Consider the following 25,226-nt stretch of genomic DNA (forward strand, 5'->3'; position numbering starts at 1 on the left):
TGGGGTAGGCCATCATTGTAAATAAGAATTTGTTCTTAACTGACTTGCCTAGTTAAATAAAAGGATAAGTAAAAATCAAATAAATAAAAAGGTGTGAACCCAAGCTAAATCTATAGTAAAATCACTTCATGCATCTTACCAATATCTATCTTTATATTAGCCACGGTCTGTAACATAACGTTAAACACACTTCCTACTTTGCCATTGGATGACACTGTTTCGAAAAACCAGCTCCAGAAATCAATAGGTGCATTAAAGTGAAATAAATGTGTCATACCAGAGAGACAGACATACATTATAATACTGAACATTTTAGGTTGGGGCAGGTGAAAACAGCTGCCACTAAATATGAATCATAGTTCATGCACCATATGCTTGACAATATGAATAATCTCTCCATCTATCCTGTGTCCTCATGCAGCGGCTTGAGAGGACAGAACTAATAGGAGCTATCTCATCAACACAAGTACCTCCGAACACATGTAGAGGACACATGGTGGGGGAGAGGAGGGGAGAGAGAGACAAGAGGGAGAGATAGGAGGGAACAGAGAGGAGGGGAGATAGAGATGGGGAGATAGAGATGGGGAGAGGAGGGGAGGGGAGAGAGAGGAAGGAGGAGGGGAGAGAGGAGGCGAGAGAGAGCAAGGAGAGGAGGGAGTGGAGGAGAGAGAGAGGAAGGAGAGAGTATAGGAAGGAGAGAGAGGCAGATGAAGTGCTAGTGTTTTGAGTGGGTGGGTGGGCTTGTGTTTGCTCCTCTACAGTTCAAGGTACATATTTTATTGATGCTAGATGATGCAAATAACCCAGTCAGTCCTTCAGGCTGCCATGGCATCTTGCTCAGACGTTAGCACAGGCAGGCAGCACACGAGACCAGAATATTACTCTGTCTCATCTCATCTCACACTGTGGTGGCTCAAGTGTGCCATCTGCAGGCCACTCATTGAATCACAGATCTGACAGACAAGCATCTGATTTCACACACACACACACACACAAAGCCTGTGGTGGACGTACCATCATCTTCACATTCTTCCAGGGGTTTGGGAGGCTTGTCCAGGCAGCGTGGGTCGATCCAGGAAGTGGTTTTTGTGTTGTGGCTATAGATAGACACACATGACAGAGTCACAGACAGACACATTGTTCTGACTGGGAAGACATCAAACACTCACTGTCTGAAAAACATCCTCACTTCCATGGCTAAATATGATACACACTGTAAAGTAATCAGACTCAATGTTAAAGGCAAGTAGAAAGTGGCACAATATTTTCTTGAGAAGATTGTAATTTAAATACTATTACGGATGTTGGGTATAGAGCCATGTAGCCTATGTTATATAGTGTGTTATGGGGCGTAACGTGTACATAGGATACATACTCTATAAAGTAGAGCTCTCCGTTCTCGGTGTAGGCCATCTCCCAGTTATCAGTTAGAGGTCCCAGGGGGTCCTCTTCTGTGGGAGGATGGCTGAGGTGTGTGTGTGTCTGCTGAGAGTCCTCCGTGGTGGATGACAATGTGTTGTTCACACCGTAGGACGGGGCGTTCTCACGCGGGGTGTAGGGATGCTCGTCAGGTTCACTCGAGTCTCCTGTGGGGGGAGGGTGGCGGGGAGAGGAAAACATGTGTAAACAAAATGCACAACGCACACACACATTCTGAGGCAATGACACTATAGTTTGGTGGCCTCATATGTGTCCAAACTCAGCCTGATACCTGGGGCGACGTTGGACTTGTAACCAAAAGGTTTCAAGATCGAATCCCCGAGCTGACAAGGTAAAAATCTGTCGTTCTGCCCCTGAACAAGGCACTGTTCCTAGGCCGTCATTGAAAATAAGAATTTGTTCTTAACTGACTTGCCTAGTTAAATAAAGGAATACAAAATATAATAGAATAAAAAATACTGTCTAGTAGTTTAGAGGTAAAGGAATCTCTCTCCCTTTCACAAACACACACACTTGCCGAACACTTGACTACTGTTGTGGCTGACTGAGCGAGGCCCCTGATCTGACCTCTTGGGGACTGTGATGATTAGATTAGTGCACCTCCCCCCCACTCTTCCTGTTCTCTCTGAGGTCATCAAATCCTATTCACACCCCTGGCATCTGGCTGCCTTTACAAATACTGCTCACAAATTAACTACTCTTGGTCCAATCTGAAATCAAACCCACATCACCACAAATATTCTCAGACCATTGCTGAAGAGTAAGGGTCAGTTAATATGACCCAATCACAAATAACATACCAGGAGAGTGGAGGGGAATATATATTTTTTAAAGCACTGATATTCTAACACATAAGAGAAAAAATAACAAAACTAACAATGTATCCTGTACTCTCATATGAAAAATATGGAACATTACCAAACACAACAGTCACCAAACAGCAATCACAACATGTAAAAACCAGCAATCACAACATGTAAAAACCAGCAATCACAACATGTAAAAACCAGCAATCACAACATGTAAAAATCAGCAATCACAACATGTAAAAACCAGCAATCACAACATGTAATAACGAGAAATACGTGGCTCATACATGTAGACCAACCTGTGTTCACGAGCCTAGTATTTCTAGAACAATATGTATTATCTATTGCAAATACAAAAACAAGAGAAAACAGTGAGATGTTAGATGAAAACTGATATCAAGAACACACACACAGAGAGAGAACAACAATAAAAACTTCTACAACACAGTTCTACAAGTAAGAAAATGATCATGCTCCTGTTCACAAGTACAATCAGTGGATACATATTAATTCACTCAAACAGCACATGTTAAATCATGTTGTATTAGTGACCATTAACTTAATTCAGACAGAAACAGACAGAAAGCCAGCATACTGGTTTCAAAGCCAGGTGGCACTATTTTTTCTACTCTCAGATAGACAGTGGCGGATGTAGACTGAACAACCAACTAACCACTCACCACACAAAGGACCACTTGTATCCTGCACTCTTTCCCATAGCCCAGCAGTCTCTCCCTCCTGCCCCCTCTCCCCTACCCTGCCCCCTCTTCCTCCCACTCTCCTTTTCCCTCACCCACTCTCTAACAGTCTTTCCCTCTCCCTCCTCTCTCTCTTACCTGTTAAGCTACTGTTCATCTCCGGGAGTTCCTCGTCCTCCTCCAGGTCTACAGGCACTATTCCAGCATTTTGCATCTCATTGTAGGACTTGGTGCGTCGGGGAGTGGAGTGCTGGGAGCCCGGGAGGCTGTCTTTCAAAGCATCACTGGTAATCACTTTCCCACTAGGGGGCTGCCTTGGCGGCTTGGGTGTTCCATAATAGTTACCTAGGCAACAGGAGGACATTAGCATGTTTAGAAAAAAAGAAGGGAAGGGATAAAGGGGAAGGCGGTAGAAGAGGGGGGTATAATCACAGTCTTTGTATGCAGATGAGGGGACTAAGAAGGCATGACCACAGAGTTTCTTTTGGGATTTGTAGTCTAGTGCATTCTATTGGAGGAAGGGAGGAGGGTGTTTGTTTCCTCTGGGAGAGTGGAGCATTGTCTAGGCCTACTGACCAAGCTACAGTGACAGAACAGCCACTTCATTAAATGTGCATGTGAATGAATGGTATTTATGCATGACATGTGTAATGCTCCACAGGTGTTGATTGCGATTCTTCACTATTAAAATATACACAACACTGAAAGTTGCTTGCGAACAATGGCAGACACCTTCCCCTTCTCTCACGTCTTCGACCCCTTTCACACCGAACATAATGCCAGGGTAATGATGACTTTATCCTGTGGGAATGGGATTATACACACAGGGTGTGAATCCCTTGTAGTCTTGACTACTAAATGCAGAAGCCTGTTTAATTAAAAAACTCCTAGTACACTCACCTCCAGAGATATACAGCACACTACACCCACATACAGTAAATACCAAAGTAAACAACTTGTCCAGGATTCAACTGATGACCTGCTGCAGATAGTTACCTTCATATGCTCCTATTTCCAGAAGGGTCCCGCTCTGCTCCAAAGCCAGAAAGTCCTCCACAGGCAGGAAGTTGTAATCTATTCCAGGGACCTCTCCGTCACGTGGGGGGCGGGTTGTACCTGAGGAGCCAATAAGAGAGTGGAACGGGTCAGTCAACCAAGAAGATAAGACAATGTTAGGTGATGGTATGGCCAATATTGATGTAGCCTTCCACACAGGAAATGTGGCTAAAATTGGAGTGAGATTAACTCAGATATATGCTCCAATATAAAGCATGTTTAAATAGTCAGTAGTTAGGTTTTCATCCAATTGACAATAGATTTTCATACAAATATTCTAAAATAAAAATGATATGTAAATTTTTCCATCAGAGAAATGTTTCCATCATATCTCTGAATCCTGGCTTAGGAAGGCCACCAAAATTTCAGAAATTTCCATCCCCAACTACAACATTTTCCGCCAAGATAGAACTGCCAAACGGGGTGGAGTTGCAATCTACTGCAGAGATAGCCTACAGAGTTCTGTCATGTTATCCAGGTCTGTGCCCAAACAGCTCTAGCTTCTACTTTAAAAATGAACTTTTCCAAAAATAAGTCTCTCATTGTTGCCGCTTGTTATAGACCCCCCTCAGCCCCCAGCTGTGCCCTGGACACCATATGTGAATTAATCGTCCCCCATTTATTTTCAGAGTTTGTACTGTTAGGCGACCCAAACTGGGATATGCTTAACACCCAGGCCAGGCCGTCCGACAATCCAAACTCGATGCCCTCAATCTCACACAAATTATCATGGAACCTACCAGGTACAACCCCAAATCCGTAAACACAGGCACCCTCATAGATATCATCCTGACCAACCTGCCCTCCAAATACTCCTCTGCTGTCTTCAACCAGGATCTCAGCGATCACTGCCTCATTGCCTGCGTCCGTAATGGGTCCGCGGTCAAACGACCACCCCTCATCACTGTCAAACGCTCCCTAAAACACTTCTGCGAGCAGGCCTTTCTAATCGGCCTGGCCCGGGTATCCTGGAAGGATATTGACTTAATTCCGTCAGTAGAGGATGCCTGGTTCTTCTTTAAAAGTACTTTCCTCACCATCTTAAATAAGCATGCCCCTTTCAAAAAATGTAGAACTAAGAACAGATATAGCCCTTGGTTCACTCCAAACCTGACTGCCCTTGACCAGCACAAAAACATCCTGTGGCGTACTGCATTAGCATCGAATAGCCCCCACGATATGCAACTATTCAGGGAAGTTGGGAACCAATATACACAGGCAAATAGGAAAGCAAAGACTATCTCTTTCAAACAGAAATTTTCATCCTGTAGCACAAACTCCAAAAAGTTCTGGGACACTATAAAGTACATGGAGAATAAGAGCACCTCCTCCCAGCTGCCCACTGCACTGAGGCTAGGAAACACTGTCACCACCGAAAAATCTACGATAATCGAGAATTTCAATAAGCATTTCTCTACAGCTGGCCATGCTTTCTACCTGGCTACCCCTACCCCGGTCAACAGCTCTGCACCCCCCACAGCAACTTGCCCAAGCCTCCCCCATTTCTCCTTCACCCAAATCCAGATAGCTGATGTTCTGAAAGAGCTGAAAAATCTGGACCCCTACAAATCAGCTGGGCTAGACAATCTGGACCCTCTCTTTCTAAAAGTATCCGCCACAATTGTTGCAACCCCTATTACTAGGCTGTTCAACCTCTTGTATCATCTGAGATCCCCAAAGATTGGAAAGCTGCCGTGGTTATCCCCCTCTTCAAAGGGGGAGACACTCTAGACCCAAACTGTTACAGACCTATCTATATCTATCCTATCCTGCCTTTCCAAGGTCTTCGAAAGCCAAGTTAATAAACAGATCACCGACCATTTCGAATCCCACCATACCTTCTCCGCTATGCAATCTGGTTTCCGAGCTGGTCACGGGTGCACCACAGCCATGCTCAAGGTCCTAAAAGATATCATGACCTCCATTGATAAAAGACAATACTGTGCAGCCGTATTCATCGACCTGGCCAAGGCTTTCAACTCTGTCAATCACCGTATTCTTATCGGCAGACTCAACAACCTTGGCTTCTCAAATGACTGCCTCGCCTGGTTCACCAACTACTTCTCAGACAGAGTTCAGTGTGTCAAATCGGACAGCCTGTTGTCCGGACCTCTGGCAGCCACAGGGTTCAATTCTCAGGCCGACTCTTTTCTATGTATACATCAATGATGTTACTGTTGCTGCTGGTGATTCTCTGATCCACCTCTACGCAGACGACACCATTCTGTATACATCTGGCCCTTCTTTGAACACTATGTTAACAAACCTCCAGACGAGCTTCAATGCCATACAACTCTCCTTCCGTGGCCTCCAACTGCTCTTAAATGCTAGTAAAAGTAAATGCATGCTCTTCAACAGAATGCTGCCCACACCTGCCCGCCCGACTAGCATCACTACTCTGGCCGGTTCTGAATTTGTGGACAACTACAAATACCTAGGTGTCTGGTTAGACTGTAAACTGTAATCTAGAAACAGCTTCCTATTTCACAACAAAGCATCCTTCACTCACGCTGCCAAACATACCCTCGCAAAACTGACTATCCTACCGATCCTTGACTTCGGCAATATCATTTACAAAATAGCCTCCAACACTCTACTCAGCAAACTGGATGCAGTCTATCACAGTGCCATCCGTTTTGTCACCAAAGCCCCATATACTACCCACCACTGCGACCTGTATGCTCTCGTTGGCTGGCCCTCGCTTCATATTTGTCGCCAAACCCACTGGCTCCAGGTCATCTATAGGTCTTTGCTAGGTAAAGTCCCACTTTACCTCAGCTCACTGGTCACCATAGCAGCACCCACCCATAGCATGCGCTCCAGCAGGTATATTTCACCAACTCCTCCTTTGGCCACCTTTCCTTCCAGTTCTCTGCTGCCAATGACTGGAACGAATTGCAAAAATCACTGAAGCTGGAGACTCATATCTCCCTCACTAACTTTAAGCATCAGCTGTCAGAGCAGCTTACAGATCATTGCACCTGTACATAGCCCATCTGTAAATAGCCCACCCAACTACCTCATCCCCATATTGTAATTTTTTTTATGCTCCTTTGCACCCCAGTATCTCTACTTGCACATTCATCTTCTGCACATCACTCCAGTGTTTAATTGCTAAATTGTAATTATTTCGCCACTATGGCCTATTTATTGCCTTACCTCCCTAATCTTACTTCATTTGCACACACTGTATATAGACTTTTCTATTGTTTTATTGACGGTACGTTTGTTTATTCCATGTGTAACTCTGTGTTGTTTGTGTCGCACTGCTTTGCTTTATCATGGCCAGGTCACAGTTGTAAATGAGAACTTGTTCTCAACTGGCTTACCTGGCGAAAAAAAAAGACATTTTTTACTTGTTGTGGAAAAAAGTCTGTGCAAAATGACGTAGTGCACAAAAAATAACTTTTGCTGTTAAATTCCCATGGACCGAATAAAAAATACAAGTTAAATTGGTTTCCATTGCATTTTCAACTTTACTGATGGTTTTGTCACAATTTTTTTTTTTTTAGCTAACGTGCCTACTCTGGTATTGGCACCTGTGCTCCAGCCAACAGCTTGCAGATACAGTGTGGTTATAGCCTACATGATGAGATTATTGTGGACAAAGGTGCAAGATTATTTACATTTTTCCAAACGGCAGCCAAGCATTGATCATAATGTCACCAGAATAAGAGCCTAAATATTTATTGAAAGGAGCATCAAGCTCATCACCATGCACTTTCACCCAGGAGCGCAACTTCGGTTTTAGAAGTGGGGGGGGGGGGGGCATAATTATATATATATATATTTTATCCAGTCGGATAAACACTCCAAACAGCCTATCAAATTCCAATGATAAAACTGGGTGGGCCAAAAATGCAATCTCAGAATGTGGGGAGGATATGTCCCTCCGGTCCCCAGTGAAAGTTGCGCCCCTGCTTTCACCACACTGAAGTACATCATAACTTATTTCATCTGTAGCCTAATAACCTGCATGATTTTCCGAGTCGTAGTGGAAGGACCACACAACATACCATCACGTGAAGTTTACGTTGATATGATGGTGATTATATCAATATTTGCGAAGAAAAGCGCTTCCACTGCCATTTCTCCTATAATTAATTTTACAGACACAAAAAGATCCCACCTAAAGTTTACTGACAAATATGCTGTTTCCATCCGGCCTGTTGTGATTTTTTATTCGACATGTACTTTACTCACATAAAAAGGTTGGATGGAAACCACAGGAACTTTGAGGCACCTTAATTGAGAAGAACGGGCGTGTGGTAATGACTGGAGGAGAGTCCGTGGAATAGTATCAAATACATCAAACATGGTTTCCATGTGTTTGATGTCATTCCATTTGCTCCTTTCCAGCCATTATTATGAGCTGTCATCCCCCTCAGCAGCCTCCCCTGATGGAAACCTGGGTAGTGTCATGATTCAAGCATGACACATAGCGACAAACAAATTCATTTAACAGTGACAATGACCACTTAAATTGGAGGACAACAAGTTAAAGATGAGTCTTGTTTATTTATGCGTTCATTATGAGGTGAAACCCTGTGAGTCTGAGTAACACTACTGTGTGGTGTGTGTGTGTGTGTGTGTGTGTGTGTGTGTGTGTGTGTGTGTGTGTGTGTGTGTGTGTATCAAATCAAATTATATTGGTCGGGTACACAATTTTGCATACATAATCCAAAACTTTTCAAAAATAACAAGAAATTATGACATTTAACATAGAGATGTATGCGAGGGGGACTGTTTGGCAATCAAGGCTGTGAACGGCTTTCCTGTGCGTGCTACTGTACATGTTATTGGATGCTGACAGGCGCCAGTTGGTGTAATCAGTATTAAACAGCTCTATGGTGCGTTGGTGACGAAATTATATAACACTGCTATGTTAATTGACGACAGGACGGCAGAGCCAGTCAAACTCATCTCTCGCCCACTATCTCGCTCTTATATCGCTCCTTCTCTCCATCTCTCTCTATTTCTGCCTTCTACTCTCCATTACCTAAACAATGTAGTTAAAATACTACTACTAAGATATTCTGCTCGACCCAATAATGATTGAGGTAATGCTTTGTCATGGTGGATTAATTAAAATACATACGCTTATGATATTTGAGACGTTTTTTTTTTTTTACATCCATACCATCGGTCTGCTCTACATGTTGCTTAGTACACCGTGGGGTCTTTACAAAGATGTCTGTCCACGAGGCAGCAGCTGCTTCACCTTAAGCAATGGATTGGTAACCAAATCTCTCCTGTTTGTTCTCTTTCTCTTCAGCATGAGAGCAACAGCCTCCACTCCTCTATCGCCCCATCACTCCAGTGAGCTGATGAGAATATGGCTGCTGGTAAAAATAGCACAGGGAGCTGGGAGAAGATGCTGGGAAATGCTCCTCACCGCATTTTAATGACAGTCAAATCAGACACGTGACGATAACTCACACACCCCACTGCCATGGTCTCATCACACCACTGTCATATTCTCAATCACTTCTTCAATATCATCTCCCCTGTAGCCACCGCTACATAGGAGATGTGACTTAATAGCATTGTGTTCTGTGTTCTGTTTACAACATAGCTTGTGTACGACATCACTGCGATCAGCGATTTAAAATCTCCGGCTGGTCATTGTTGTTCACAACTCATCCACTCAGTGCGGGAAAATATTGATGCGCAAAACAAACCCTCAAACAAAGCATGAACTTTATCAGAGAAACTTTGAAGCGTCTCCCATTGCAGACAATACATCTGTAGAGTGTTGACCTTGGTGGAGGCTTCCCCCAGGATGAGTGTTCTACTAAAAAAGCAGACTCAGTAGAGTGCTGTTGACTCATCCCACCAATCACACGGCTCCCCTCGGACACAAACAGGAAGTGTGGGTTGTTATCAGTATTTCCAGGCCAAAAAAGCCTGCCTCTCAGCCCTCAGCCTCGGCCAGATTAGGACACTGTCATTCCTATTGAGTTAATGAATTCCCTGTCCCATACAAAGCTCAATTGATGTCTGCTATGGAAGAGAGAGTCCTTCTCAAAGCTCCTCAGAGTATCACTTTAACGAGTAGCGCCACAGCACAGGCCTCATTCGTTCCAGCCTGACCTCACAAACCCAGAGGAACACAAGAGAGAGCCCAGAAATAACCGTTACACAGTTATCATAATCCACACATCAACACACAATAAAGCCTTTGAGATTAGATGCAAGCGTTAGCCCACCGTTAACTCATGGCTAGAAGTACTGTTGAGATATGTCGGTGCAATAAGATCATCAGTAAAACAGTAGAATCTTGATTGATGATAAGGCTTTAAATACTGAGTAGCTGTCCACTCATAATGTACTATTTAGCATGGTAGCACAGTTATTTGTATGTTTCAACATTAGAATGTTGTGTTAACCACTGCAGTGACAAACATGTCCTCACAAACAATGTACACTGATGAACCTTTTGTGTATGGAGTAAGGTAGTGAAAATTACAGACCTAGGCCATCTGTACATAAAAATGTAATTGCATTGCATGTAGTGAGACATTCTGTTCTGTTGCTAAGGACAACCCTGGAATAACAGAATCACTCAGAAGCCAGCCTCAGTCTCCTCTGACATTGAGGGCTTTATTTCCTTATAATGTAGTTAATACCATTTTCATTTAAAGGCACAGACAAATGAAAGGCTACAGAGGCACGACAGAGCAGGCCCATATAAGAAACCCTAAATCAAATCAAATCATTATTGGTCGTATACACATATTTAGCAGATGTTACTACGGGTGTTGCAAAACGCTTGTGTTCCTAGCTACGACAGTGCAGTAACATCTAACAATACACACAAATCTAAAATGTAAAATAATGGCATTAAGAAATATTAGGACGAGCAATGTCGAACTCCAGAGTATGTATGGCAGCTTCATTAATTAGTACCCGCAAAACACCAGTGTCAATGTCAACAGTGAAGAGGCGACTCCAGGATGCTGGCCTTCTAGGAACGCGTCTCCTTCCTGAGCAGTATGACGGCTGCATGGTCCCATGGTGTTTATACTGCGTATTATTGTTTGTACAGATGAATATGGTACCTTCAGGCGTATGGAAATTGCTCCCAGGGATGAACCAGACTTGTGGAGGTCTACAATTTTTTTTCTGAGGTCTTGGCTGATTTATTTTGATTTTCCCATGATGTCAAGCAAAGAGGCACTGAGTTTTAAGGTAGGCCTTGAAATACATCCAAAGGTACACCTCCAATTGACTCAAATGATGTCAATTAGCCTATCAGAAGCTTCTAAAGCCATGACATAATTTTCTGGAATTTTCCAAGCTGTTCAAAAGGCACAGTCAACTTAGTGTATGTAAACTTCTGACCCACTGGAATTGTGATACAGTGAATTATAAGCATAGTTAAATAGGATAGGCCTATGAAGTGGGTAAAACAGTATGCAAACATTATTAAAGTGACCAGGGTTCCATGTTTATGTATACAGGCAGCAGCCTCTAAGGTGCAGGGTTAAGTAACCCGGGTGGTAGCCGGCTAGTGACAGTGACTAAAGATCAGGGTAGGGTACTGGGCAGTGGCCAGCTAGTGGTGCCTATGTCTGATGGCCTTGAGATAGAAGCTGTATTTCAGTCTCTCGGACCAAGCTTTGACGCACCTGTACTGACCTCGCCCTCTGGATGGTAACAGGTGAACAGGCCATGGCTCGGGTGGCTGAGGTCCTTGATGATCTTTTTGGCCTTCCTGTGACAGCGGGTGCTGTAGATGTCCTGGAGGGCAGGCAGTGTGCCCCTGGTGATGTGTTGTGCAGACACCACCCACTGGAGAGCCCTGTGGGTGCGGAATGTGCAGTTGCCGTACCAGGCGGTGATAAAGTCCGACAGGATGCTCTCAATGGTGTATCTGTAAAAGTTTGTAAAGGTCTTAGGTGACAAACCAAATTTCTTCAGCCTCATGAGTTTGAAGAGGTGCTGTTGCACCTTCTTCACCACACTGTCTGTGTGGGTGGACCATTTCAGATTCTCAGTGAAGTGAAGCTTTTCACCTTCTCTGCGGCCCGTCGATGTGGATGTGCTCCCTCTGCTGTCTCTTGAAGTCCACGATCAGCTCCTTCGTTTTGTTGACATTGAGGTTATTTTCCTGGCACCACCCTGCCAGGGCCCACACCTCTTCTCTCATCATTGTTGGTAATCAGGCCTACCACTGTTGTGTCGTCTGCAAACTTGATGATTGAGTTGGAGACGTGCGTGGCCACGCAGTCATGGATGAACAGGGTGTACAGGAGGGGGCTGAGCAAGCACCCTTGTGGGGCCCCTGTGTTGAGGATCAGTGTCGTAGAGGTGTTGTTGCCTACCTTGACCACCTGGGGGGGGCGGCCCGTCAGGAAGTACAGGACCCAGTTGCACAGGGCTGGGTTCAGACGCAGAGCCCGAGCTTAATGATGATCTTGGACGGTAGTATGGTGTTGAAGGCTGAGCAGTAGTCAATTAACAGCATTCTAAACGATTAATGTGAGAACACTGAGGAGAACCAAGCAGGCACACCACCACATACATACATGAATATGGAGACCAGGAGGAAGAGGGGCGTCTGACCTGGTGATTTTTGTGTGAGGAGGAGAGAACCCTAATGAAGTGAACAGGAAAACAGGAGGAGACATGGTACAGTATGTTGTGTGACTCAGAGAGAGAAGGGCTTCAGGGAGAGTAGCAGGTCTAGTCTACTATGGTCTGCTTCACTCTCCTCACAAACTCCATATACACTGCACTTGACTTCCTCACAGAACTGGAAAAGAGTCTGCTGTTTTTCAGTCTATAAAACACAGACAGAACCCATCAGTTTTTATCCACAACTGAGGGACATGACTAGGGATGCACCATTGATATCAACCTTCATATCTTGAGCGCGAGAAAGACAATTAGACAAATAACTTGACACATTGGCGAAAAAAAAGAAGAAAAAAAACAGAAAACTAGAATGTCATTTGGCCCTAAACTGAGAGTACACAGTGGCAGAATACCTGATCACTGTGACTTTGTCCAAACTTAAGAAAAGCTTTGATTACTAACAGACTCAGAGAGAATAACCTTGCTATTGACAGGCCGATGTAGGCAGACCTGGCTCTCAAGAGAAGAAGGCTATGTGCACACTGCCCACAAAATGAGGTGAAAACTGAGATGCACTTCCTAACTTCCTGCCAAATGTATGACCATAAAGACCCAGATTACACAGACCCACAAAGAATTCGAAAACAAATCAAATTTTGATCAACTCCCATATCCATTAGGAGAAATAGCACAGTGTGCAATCACAGCAGCGATATTTGTGACTTGTTGCCAAAAGAAAAGGGCAACCAGTGAAGAACAAACACCATGGTAAATACAACCATATTTATTATTTATTTTTCCTTTTGTACTTTAACTATTTTCACATCGTTACAACACTATACATATCCATATGACATTTGAAATGTCACTATTCCTTTGAAACTTTTGTGAGTGTAATGTTTAATATTCATTTTTAATTGAACTTTTTTATTTTTATTGTCTATTTCACTTGCTTTGGCAATGTAAAAATATGTTTCCCATGCCAATATAGCCCTTTTTTGTCGGTTATATTTGACAGTGCATGGCCTCTCTGTAACCCCATGTGAACCGTCCCACTCCCTCCCTCCCGTGATCCTTCCATCCCAGCACATGCCCTGCTGCTCTCGGGTGACTGGCCACCGGTTGACACAGGAGCACGACATGGTGCACAGACCAGATGTAACGCTTCAAAGGTTAGCAGAGGAAACATCCCAATCAGCAGCACAACACACACACACACACACACACACACACACACACACACACACACACACACACACACACACACACACACACACACACACACACACACACACAAACACACAAACACACAACACACACACACAGCTTGCCTACTACTAAGGGGGAGGGGCTGTGGCCACCAAATGGCATTGTCCCGGTCCAAACAAGGAATAACAATCTCCTAATGGGGCTTTATAAAGCAACCTCTCCCCAGCAATACACAAACACACACACCTGGATGTGTCCTCGGTCACTGTGAATGAGGTGTTCTCCTGCATCTCTCTTCTGTTCAGCATGAGTGTCCTGGTCTGACCTAATCAACCCTATAGCCAGTGACCTAAACCACATCCCCATGTGACTGCAGCTGAAGTTAGCAACATTACAACTAGTCCACAATCATCCCTGACCATGTCACAGCTATCATCATTAACCTGTTATCACCCCCTATACATTGGTAATGTTTCCTCTACAATCACAAACAATACATCATCCCCTGGCCTGGCATGCAACCATCACTCCTGTTGTTGTGAGCTGGATGCTATAAGGGGGGATGACATCAACGTGATAATTTAACCACAATCTAAACATAACCACCACTGTTCACCAGTCATAATTACCTTTAAAGTCACTGTAACCTAAGCTAGCTACCTCGGAGACAATCAATGACCTACTGTCTACAGTCTTATCCCTGTCATCTCCAATGAAGTGCTAACCATCACACACAACCCTGAGTCTATCCTTCTCGCCATCATTGACCATAGTTACACTCCTACCTGGTCCCTGTCTCAGATTGACACTTCTCCTCAGGGCCTCCTTCCCAATAGATTAACGTGTGGGCAGGGTGTGGTGTGGTACAGTGGGAGGGAAGGACAGAGCTGTTGATTCAGTTAGGACAGGCCTGACTGGTCTCCTTACGATCCCATTACCAATCCACCCTGGCCCGAGAGTGTGTTCACAGGAAGCCCTTTATTTCTTTGTCCCTCTGGCTGTGTCCCTCAGTGCTGCAGGAAACAACCCAGCAGCCTTTTGGTCGTCACCGAACTGCTGCACTGGCAGACTAATCCAAGGGCCTAATGCATATTTAATTGATGACAGACTATTTTAGGGAGCCTCTGCTCTCTCTTTGGCTGGCACAATTGACTCAGATATTTTCAACACTGACATTTGTGAGGCTAGACCCTGACAGTAATATTTGATTTGAGTGCAAAATTGCATTGCAGGACAAAAAGACAGAAATGATTCTGAGTCAATTACATAGCACTATACATTCCCTTGGCCGATGAAGGACTGGCAAGGAGAAGATTACATTCAGATCACCCACTTTTGGTTCAGGACAAAAATATATAGAACCAGGGTAGAAAATAGCCCATCTCTACACTAACAGAGATGGCACCACTGAGGCAAACACACACTGCTCTAAAATCAATCACGTTTTGAACATCACGGTTCCAAAATAGATCACAAAGGCAAAAGGAGGTTGTGGAGGCACGCTGCTGCTCAAAATAGCTGTGTGTGAAAATCGGTTTATTTCCTCTCTACAGCTCCGTTCCCCAGAGCAGCAGAGCCCCCCCAGAGCCTGTGCTTGGATTTCAGCTACGACCTACATTCAGCCCTTCCCACAAGGGCAACACAGAGTTGGACTTCTTGGCCGACTTCACTGCGACAGAATGGAGACAGTGAGCCACACTCCGCCATCACATTACTGACTGTATGTCTTCCTCCTTGATAATGGGATACAGAGATATTTCAAAGGGTGGACATGACTTTGTTGCATATATTGCTAACAACCTAGTGCACAATGTTCATGTCCTTAAACATTCAATGTAAAAACGATGGTGTGTCATGCCCCCCAGAATTAGCTGCATACTGTAGCCTATATTTGAGCGGCCAAAATGATTTTGTTTTGTCTGGGCTGAATCCTACCTAGTAGACCAGCTGTGGTGAGGCTACTGTAGCCTGCATTTACATTTCCATGTAAAATGACCTATGAGCACCAACATGTGAATTTCATAGGCACATGTCAAATTGGGTGTCAAGTAAAATATACATTTTTCAACCATTTTCCATCCGAAAAAGCAAAGGCTTTGATTTCAGATGGAAAAGGGGTCTTAGAAAACATCTATCAGAAAAAGTCTTAAAATATATTAAAAATACATCAAAACACAACAATGTTGAAGTAAAGACCGCTGCCAACTAATATCATGTTCAGTTTTTAAGTTTAAGAAACATTGCCTTTGAAATTCCATTACCAAAATCCCACATATCTTTATAAGATATATTCTAATTTCTCTCCCTCATGAGGAGGGAGGATAATGAAAGTTCATAGGAGTAGAGGTAGACCTATCAATTAGTTCTAGTATTTTTACTGCTATAAATTTAGTTTTTGAATTATTTAAATTGGTAACGTAATATGCAGAAAAGAAATCGCTAAACAAAATTTTTGCAATTGAATTGGCTACAATGGGAAATCATAGTAGTCACAAACCACAGTTTGGTTCACAAGTTTGGAGAGTACAGCACAGTACATTAAAGAAAAGTAGAGTATTGTACAAGCGTCGCAGGTCCTAATCCAGGCACTTGTCCTCTCCTGTCTGTGCCATCAAACTCCTGCAACTTATCCAGAATGCTACAGCCCTCCTGGTTTTCAAACTTCCTAAGTTGTCTTATGTCACCCCGCTCCTCCGCACACTCCACTGGCTTCCAGTAAAAGACCATAGTGCTTACCTACAGAACAGCAAGATGAACTGCCCCTCCCTACCTTCAGGCTCTGCTGAAACCCTTACATCACAACACGAGCACTCCGTTCGGCCACCTGAGGTCTGTTGGCCCTCCCACCCCTACAGGGAGCTAGGACAGCAGTGTCCCTGAAACCCTACCTCTTCAAACAGTATCTTAAATAATCCTCCTCCTTACCTCCACCCCCCACCCCCAAAAAAGCAGCACTTGATCCCCCCCCTATCTTTGACTCTACTGATAGCTACGTTTAGGGAAAATGTACATTCTATGCCTGTGATATGTGATTGTCCCACCCAGCTATCTTAAGATGAAGTCGCTTTGGATAAGAGGGTCTGCTAAATGACAGTACTGTACTGTAGAGTAGAGTTCAGTGCAGTACACAGTAGCGCACACTAGAGTTGAGTACACAATAATGTACTGAACTATACTCTACTGTATTAAACTATACTGTCCTGCAGTGTACTCTACTGAGCTCTACCGTGCTGTACTTTGATGTCTAAACTTGTGAAACTTAGACTGGTTGGTTCAGATTTAGTCTGATCCGGACCAATCAAATTTGGTCTTGTTTGGGGGCAGAGCTCTTTAAAATAATAGCCAGTGTGTAGAATAATACCCAAATATGCAAACGAGGATATTGCATATTTATACCTTTAAGTACTTATTTAAGATACATCACCATGAAGATAATGACATACTGTACATATCCATAATTATGTATTTCTGTGTAGTATAGATCAGGGGCCCATGATGAAATTCCGTTACCGCAATTCCGTTACCGGGAGTAAATCTACTTCACTTACGGTAGTTCAATAACCAAAATAGATTTCAATGTGTCATGTCATAGCTGACACCACTTTCTTTCTGCAGACATTGTTGAATCTAAATTCGGAGCAGATATTTAAGAGTTTTAGTAAAACGTGGACACAAACTGAGGGAGATTTTACTGAAATTCTGTTACCAAACTTTGCATCTGCACAGTTCTTCCAGCAACTGTAATTTTGTAAAATGTTAAGTGTAAATTGTTAAAAGTAGTTTGATTTGTTAAACTTTGATATCAATGGTTTTTGTTTGGCATACATTTAAAGTACCGTGGAATTGCCCACAACAATTTCTGTTACAGTGGAATAGCCCACAGCTCTCTCTGTGTGCTGTGCTCCCAGAGCCCAGGTCACAGCCAGATTTGCTGACTTCCAGTGTTCACAGGACAAACTAGGAGGACGACCTCCCTCTCACCCCAGGGCTGTGCAGCCCTCTGGGGGAAGATCGCGGCGATTTCTCCCTGCTACTCCCTGACAGGGAGGAGACGTGACTATTTGACTGTAGAGCTCTTTCAAAACCCAGAGGGGAGGGGAGTTACATGCTAAAATAAAATAGGTGGAAAGCAGCAGTGTGTACACACTGAAGACACCAGGCTAGTTGTAATTAATCACTAGAGTGGGAATGATATGGGAAGGACAGTGAGAGTGTGTGTGTGCGTGTGTGTGTGCGTGTGTGCGTGCGTGCGTGCGTGCGTGCGTGCGTGCGTGCGTGCGTGCGTGCGTGCGCGCGCGAGAGAGTATGAGAGTGTGCGGACATCAAACATAGGTGTTACCTGTCCACTCCATGGTGTTTGTGGTACCTCCTCTAATACCTGCAATATCCATTTACTCTACACAAATACATATGTTGTAAGGACATATCCAACTACTCTTCTGTCCTTCCCAGCAGACCTGTTTTGCAATTTTGGGACCATTGTACTGGACAAACTAAAACCAAGCAGGTGAAATATTTGACATGAGAAATCAATTTATTACCACTGACTGTCTTACTAAATTTAAATATGTTATTTGCTTTTGTCTCCCCCTCTGTGGATTATGGTTAAACTAGGTGTAATCTTGTTCCAGACATAACATAGAGTAGCTAAAGAGATTCCTTACTTCCAGGTGACAACTCCCTACTAACTGCTAGATTAGTACTCATAACAGTCAAAACCCAGGCACAGCAGCCAAGGCCTGAGCAGGTGTTTCACGTCCACATGACATATACACATCTCGTCATGTGTAATCAAGCCACTATGCTACAGGTATCAATACAGACTATACTACCCTTGTCAAGTTCAAGAACCCTGTTTATCCAGCATGTGATAGTAACACTTATTCAAACACACTGCCCAAATATAGGACATTACTTATGTATGTATTCAACCAGATCAGTTCTCCTGTTAAAGGCCTATAGAAACAGTGCAGACAGTGCTGCTAATCCACATTGCACTTGTTGATGGAAGATGTTATTAGACGTCACCTGCCCCTCATCTCCCTCCCAATTTCTCATAATTGGACTAAATGTATTTCAATTATATTGTTGAAACAAAACAAAGAAGAGTCATTCATGCCCACTTTCCAGTACTCATTGCAAGATGGCGCCGACAGAGATCGTCGCCTTGCTTCAAGTTCTTAGGAAACTATGCAGTATTTAGGTTTTCTTAATGTATTATTTCTTACATTGTTACCCCAGGAAATATTAAGTCTTATTACATACAGCCGGGAAGAACTATTGGATATAAGAGCGACGTCAACTTACCAACGTTACGACCAGGAATACGACTTTCCCGAAACGGATCCTCTGTTTGGACCACCACCCAGGACAATGGATATAATCCCAGAAGCAGTCCCAAAACAATGGCGCAGAAGGGGCAGACGGAGCAACCTCCTGGTCAGGCTCTGTAGACGTGCACATCGCCCACCACTCCCGAGTATACTACTCGCCAATGTCCAGTCTCTTGACAACAAGGTAGACAAAATTCAAGACAAGGGTTGCCTTCCAGAGAAACATCGGAGATTGTAACATTCTCTGTTTCACTGAAACATGGCTCTCTCGGGATATGTTGTTGGAATTGTTTCAGCAATCGGGCTTCTCCATGCATCGCGCCGATAAACACCTCTCTGGGAAGAGGAAAGGCGAGGGTGTATGCTTCATGATCAATGACTCACGGTGTGATCATAACAACATACAGGAACTCAAGTTCTTCTGCTCACCCGACCTAGAATTCCTTACAATCAAATGCGGCCATTTAACCTACAAAGAGTATTCTCGTCAGTTAGTCACAGCTGTGTACATTCCCCCTCAAGAAGACACCAAGATGGCCCTCAAGGAACTTCACTGGACATGTAAACTGGAAACCATATATCCTGAGGCTGCATTTATTGTAGCTGGGGATTTTAACAAAGCAAATTTCAGAACAAGGCTACCTAAATTCTATCAGCATATTGATTGCACTACGCGCAGGGGTAACACACTCAATCACTGCTAATCTAACTTCCGCGATTCATACAAAGCCCTCCCCGCCCTCCCTTTGGCAAATCCGACCATAACGCCATCTTGCTCCTACCGTCTTATAGGCAGTAACTCAAACAGGATGTACCAGTGACGAGAACAATTCAACGCTGGTCTGACCAATCGGAAGACTGGAATATGTTCCGGTCAGCCTCAGAGAATAACATCGACCTATACGCTGACTCGGTGAGTGAGTTCAAAAAGATGTGCATTGGAGATGTTGTACCCGCTGTGACTACTAGAACCTACCCTAACCAGAATCCGTGGATGGATGGCGGCATTCGCTCAAAACTGAAAGCACGAACCACCCAATTTAAGCATGGAAAAAGGTCTGGGAAAATGGCTGTATATAAACAGTGTAGTTATTCCCTCCGCAAGGCAATCAAACAAGCAAAATGCCAGTACAGGAACAAGGTGAAGTCGCAATTTAACGGCTCAGACACGAGAAGTAAGTGGTCTACAGGGAAATCACGGACTACTAAAAGAAAACCAGCCATGTCACGGACACCGACGTCACGCTTCCAGACAAATTAAACACCTTCCTTGCCCGCCTTTGAGGATAATACAGTGCCACCGTCGCGGCCAGCTAACAAGGTCTGCACCCACCCCCTCTCCGTGGCTGATGTGAGTAAAACATTTAAACGTGTTAACCCTCGCAAGGCTGCTGGCCCAGACGGCATCCCTAGCCGCGTCCTCAGAGCACGCGCAGACCACCCGGCTGGTGTGTTTATGGACATTTTCAATCGCTCCCTATCCCAGTCTGTTGTCCCCACATGCTTCAAGATGGCGCCCATTGTTCCTGTACCCATGAAGGCAAAGATAACTGAACTAAATGACTACCGCCCAGTAGCACTCACTTCTGTCATCATGAAGTGCTTTGAGAGACTAGTCAAGGATCATATCACCTCCACCTTACCGGCCACGCGAGACCCATTTCAGTTTGCATACCGCCCCAACAGGTCCACAGATGACACAAACGCCTTCACACTGCACACTGCCCTATCCCATCTGGACAAAAGGAATACCTATGTAAGAATGCTGTTCATTGACTACAGCTCAGCATTCAACACCGTAGTACCCTCCAAGCTCATCATCAAGCTGGAGGCCCTGGGTCTCAACCCCGCCCTGTGCAACTGGGTCCTGGACTTTCTCACGGAACGCCCCCAGGTGGTGAAGGTAGGAAACAACATCTCCACTTCGCTGACCCTCAATACTGGGGCCCCACAAGGGTGCGTGCTCAGCCCCCTCCTGTACTCCCTGTTCACCCACAACTGCGTGGCCATGCACACCGCCAACTCAATCATCAAGTTTGTAGACGACACAACAGTAGTGGGCTTGATTACCAACAACGACGAGACAGCCTACAGGGAGGAGGTGAGGACACTCAGAGTGTGGTGTCAGGAAAACAACCTCTCCCTCAACATAAACAAAACAAAGGAGATGATCGTGGGCTTCAGGAAACAGCAGAGGGAGCACCCCCCTACCCACATCGCAGTGGAGCAGGTGGAAACAGACACAGTGAAACTGGAGGCTGAAGAAATATGGCTTGTCACTCAAAACCCTGACAAACTTTTACAGATGCACAATCAAGAGCATCCTGTCGGGTTGTATCACCGCCTGGTACGGCAACTGCACCACCCTCAACCACAAGGCTCTCCAGAGGGTGGTGCGGTCTGCACAACGCATCACCGGGGACAAACTACAAACTATGACACCTACAGCACCCAATGTCACAGGAAGTTCAAAAAGATCATCAAGGACAACAACCACCTGAGCCACCGCCTGTTCACACCGCTACCATCCAGAAGGCGAGGGCAGTACAGGTGCATCAAAACTGGGACCGAGACATTGAGAAACAGCTTCTATCTCAAGGCCATCAGACTGCTAAACAGCAATCACTAACTCAGAGAGGCTGCTGCCCACATTGAGACCCGATCACTGGACACTTTAATAAATGAATCACGAGTCACTTTAAACAATGCCACTTTAATAATGTTTACATATCTTACATTACTCATATCACATGTATGTACTGTATTTTATACCATCTATTGCACCTTGCCTATGCTGCTCAGCCATCGCTCGTCTATATACTTATATGTACATATTCTCATTCACTCATTTAGATTTGTGTGTATTAGGTAGTTGTTGGGGAATTGTTAGATTACGTGTTAGATATTACTGCACTGTCGTAACTAGAAGCACAAGCATTTCGCTAACAAAAAGCACAAGCATTTACATCTGCCAACCATGTGTATGTGACCAATAAAATGTGATTGGATTTGATCATTCCTATTTAGACACAGGCTAGGGCTATTTCGCAGTTGTTTGGTCATTCTGCTTCAAACTATAGCCTGCAGAATTCAAATGGAAAACGCTAACTAGCAGACAGCCCAGGCCATGGAGCCAGGACCATGTTAGTGGACACAGAACACAGCTAAGATTACCAATATGTATTTAAGGGCGGGTAAATAGCCTGTAAACAACTTCAAATCCACATTCTGTCCAAGACAGTACTACGGTCTGGTGTTAAGATACAAACAGAGCTCATTATTGCTGGTCAAGATGAAGATAGAAAATGGACTTATTATAAACCAGACGTTGGAGAAAAAGACAACGTGATATCCAATATGTGCCATGGTGAAAAGTAGGCCATCGTAAATCTGTTTGGCAATGATTCATTATTATAATTATTCTAATAATAGGGAATGCTATTCTTATTCTGCTGGTGTTCTGGCATTCCAGTCTTTCAGGACAGACGTTATTTGAAAGAGTGTATTACACTAGTTCTTGGCTAAAGAGGAAACAAAGACAGCCCTTGCGAATGGCAAGACTCGCTAGAATTGTAGTTTATAATTATATACAGCACTCAGATTTGAGTATTTTGTTTGTTACAATGTAAAAGCCATAGAATAGATCATTGCGTTTGAGAAAAGTCATTGGTGCAGATATAGATGTTTGTGCCGAGTTAGAAGGAAGCTGTTATCTGCAAAGCTTGATTACATTTTTCATGAGCGTGACCCAGTGGATATCACTGGAGGCTTGTAGTTCTCTCTCCCTCTCCTTCTATCTTCCCCTCTTCTTCTCTCCATCTATTTCTCTCTCAGCTTCTCTCTCCTTTCCTTCACTGGCCATCTCTCTCTACTTTCATTCCATGTCCATCTTCTATCTATTTCTTTCTCTCTAACCTCAACATCCCTCCTCCTTGATGTTTTTCTAATCTTTCCTTCTTCACGTCTCTCTCCCCATTTCTGCCTTTTTTCCCCCTCTCATCCCTCTATTGTCCCCATCTACTCTAATAGTGAACATTGATATAATAAAGCAGGACCTGAGTCGACTGCAGTGTAGTCCATTCTCCTGTCACACACTTTATGCTAATGCTACCTCAAATTTGACAGCGGGCTATGTGGCTGCCTGAGTCTATTGCTGTTTTTACATTTTGGTCAACACATATCCCTGTCCTGCCAAAACCCCAAACTGCATCCATGTGTCTCTAAAATGTCAAAGCCCCAAGACTACCCCAAAACATTATATCATTCATTAAGAGAGCACTTCTGAAGAAACAATGATGCAAATCACTGATGTGGAATAATTAAAATGACAAAATAGTATTGGAGCCAAGGCAAGCCTATAATTAGTGTACTATAGCTGGGATTCAGGGAATGAGTCAGTTGCTTCAATTCAACCACTGATTACGAAGCAACTCTGTAGGACACGGTTTGTTTGTTGTGTGGTCATTCTCAATGATCATAAACAGATGACTACGACTGTGTATGCATACATACAGTTGAAGTCGGAAGTTTACATACACCTTAGCCAAATACATTTAAACTCAGTTTCACAATTCCTGACATTTAATCCTAGTAAAAATTCCCTGTCTTATGTCAGTTAGGATGACCACTCTATTTTAAGATTGTGAAATAATAGTAGAGAGAATGATTTATTTCAGCTTATATTTCTTTCATCACATTCCCAGTGGGTCAGAAGTTTACATACACTCAATTGGTATTTGGTAACATTACCTTTAAATTGTTTAACTTGGGTCAAACGTTTCGGGTAGCCTTCCACAAGCTTCCCACAATAAATTGGGTGAATTTTGGCCCATTCCTCCTGACAGAGCTGGTGTAACTGAGTCAGTTTTGAGGGCCTCCTTGCTCGCACAAGCTTTTTCAGTTCTGCCCACAAATGTTCTATAGGATTGAGGTCAGGGCTTTGTGATGGCCACTCCAATACCTTGACTTTGTTGTCCTTAAGGTCATTGTCTATTTGGAAGATCCATTTGCGACCAAGCTTTAACTTCCTGACTATCTACATAATTTTCATTCCTCATGATACCATCTGTTTTGTGAAGTGCACCAGTCCCTCATGCAGCAAAGCACCCCCACAACATGATGCTGCCACCTCCGTGCTTCACGGTTGGGATGGTGTTCTTCGGTTTGCAAGCCTCCCCCTTTTCCTCCAAACATATCGATGATCATTATGGCCAAACAGTTCTATTTTTGTTTCATCAGACCAGAGGACATTTCTCCAAAAAGTAAGATCTTTGTCCCCATGTGCAGTTGCAAACTGTAGTCTGGCTTTTTTATGGCAGTTTTGGAGCAGTGGCTTCTTCCTTGCTGAGCGGCCTTTCAGGTTATTTCGATATAGGACTCATTTTACTGTGGATATAGATACTTTTGTACCTGTTTCCTCCAGCATCTTCATAAGGTCCTTTTCTGTTGTTCTGGGATTGATTTGCCCTTTTCGCACCAAAGTACGTTCATCTCTAGGAGACAGAACGCGTCTCTTACCTGAGCGGTATGACGGATGCGTGATCCCATGGTGTTTATACTTGCGTACTATTGTTTGTACAGATGAACGTGGTACCTTCAGGTGTTTGGAAATTGCACCCAAGGATGAACCAGTCTTGGCTGATTTATTTAGATTTCCCATGATGTCAAGCAAAGAGGCACTGAGTTTGAAGGTAGGCCTTGAAATACATCCACAGGTACACTTCTAATTGACTCAAATGATGTCAATTAGCCTATCAGAAGCTTCTAAAGCCATAACATTTTCTGGAATTTTCCAAGCTGTTTAAAGGCACAGTCAACTTAGTGTATGTAAACTTCTGACCCACTGGAATTGTGATACAGTGAATTATAAGTGAAATAATCAGTCTGTAAACAATTGTTGGAAAAATTGCTTGTGTCATGCACAAAGTAGACGTCCTAACCGACTTGCCAAAACTATAGTTTGTTAACAAAAAATGTGTGGAGTGGTTGAAAAACAAGTTTTAATGACTCCAACCTAAGTGTATGTAAACTTCCGACTTAAACTGTATGTGTACAACAGGTATTTTCCTGATAAGCCATAATCAATCCTATTTACAGTAGTC

General features: G+C 43.8%; 1 protein-coding gene across 12 annotated transcripts in view; it reads right to left on the reverse strand.

Moving 5' to 3' along the window:
* The window catches only part of LOC111968415 (membrane-associated guanylate kinase, WW and PDZ domain-containing protein 1), a 189,091-nt gene that overhangs the window by 82,728 nt on the left and 81,137 nt on the right, over positions 1–25,226 (reverse strand). For 10 of the 12 annotated variants that reach the window (XM_070445184.1, XM_070445176.1, XM_070445177.1 and 7 more), the window contains exons 3-7: positions 3,944–4,063; positions 3,086–3,292; positions 2,549–2,590; positions 1,376–1,586; positions 1,015–1,097 (exon numbers count right to left, since the gene is read on the reverse strand). In XM_070445184.1, the coding sequence (XP_070301285.1) occupies positions 1,015–1,097; positions 1,376–1,586; positions 2,549–2,590; positions 3,086–3,292; positions 3,944–4,063 (663 nt within the window). The remainder of the gene's footprint in view (positions 1–1,014; positions 1,098–1,375; positions 1,587–2,548; positions 2,591–3,085; positions 3,293–3,943; positions 4,064–25,226) is intronic. The other 2 variants (XM_070445189.1, XM_070445186.1) reach the window with 1 other exon arrangement.

The sequence above is a fragment of the Salvelinus sp. IW2-2015 genome, linkage group LG1 (assembly GCF_002910315.2).
Source record: "Salvelinus sp. IW2-2015 linkage group LG1, ASM291031v2, whole genome shotgun sequence".
NCBI lineage: Eukaryota > Metazoa > Chordata > Actinopteri > Salmoniformes > Salmonidae > Salvelinus > Salvelinus sp. IW2-2015.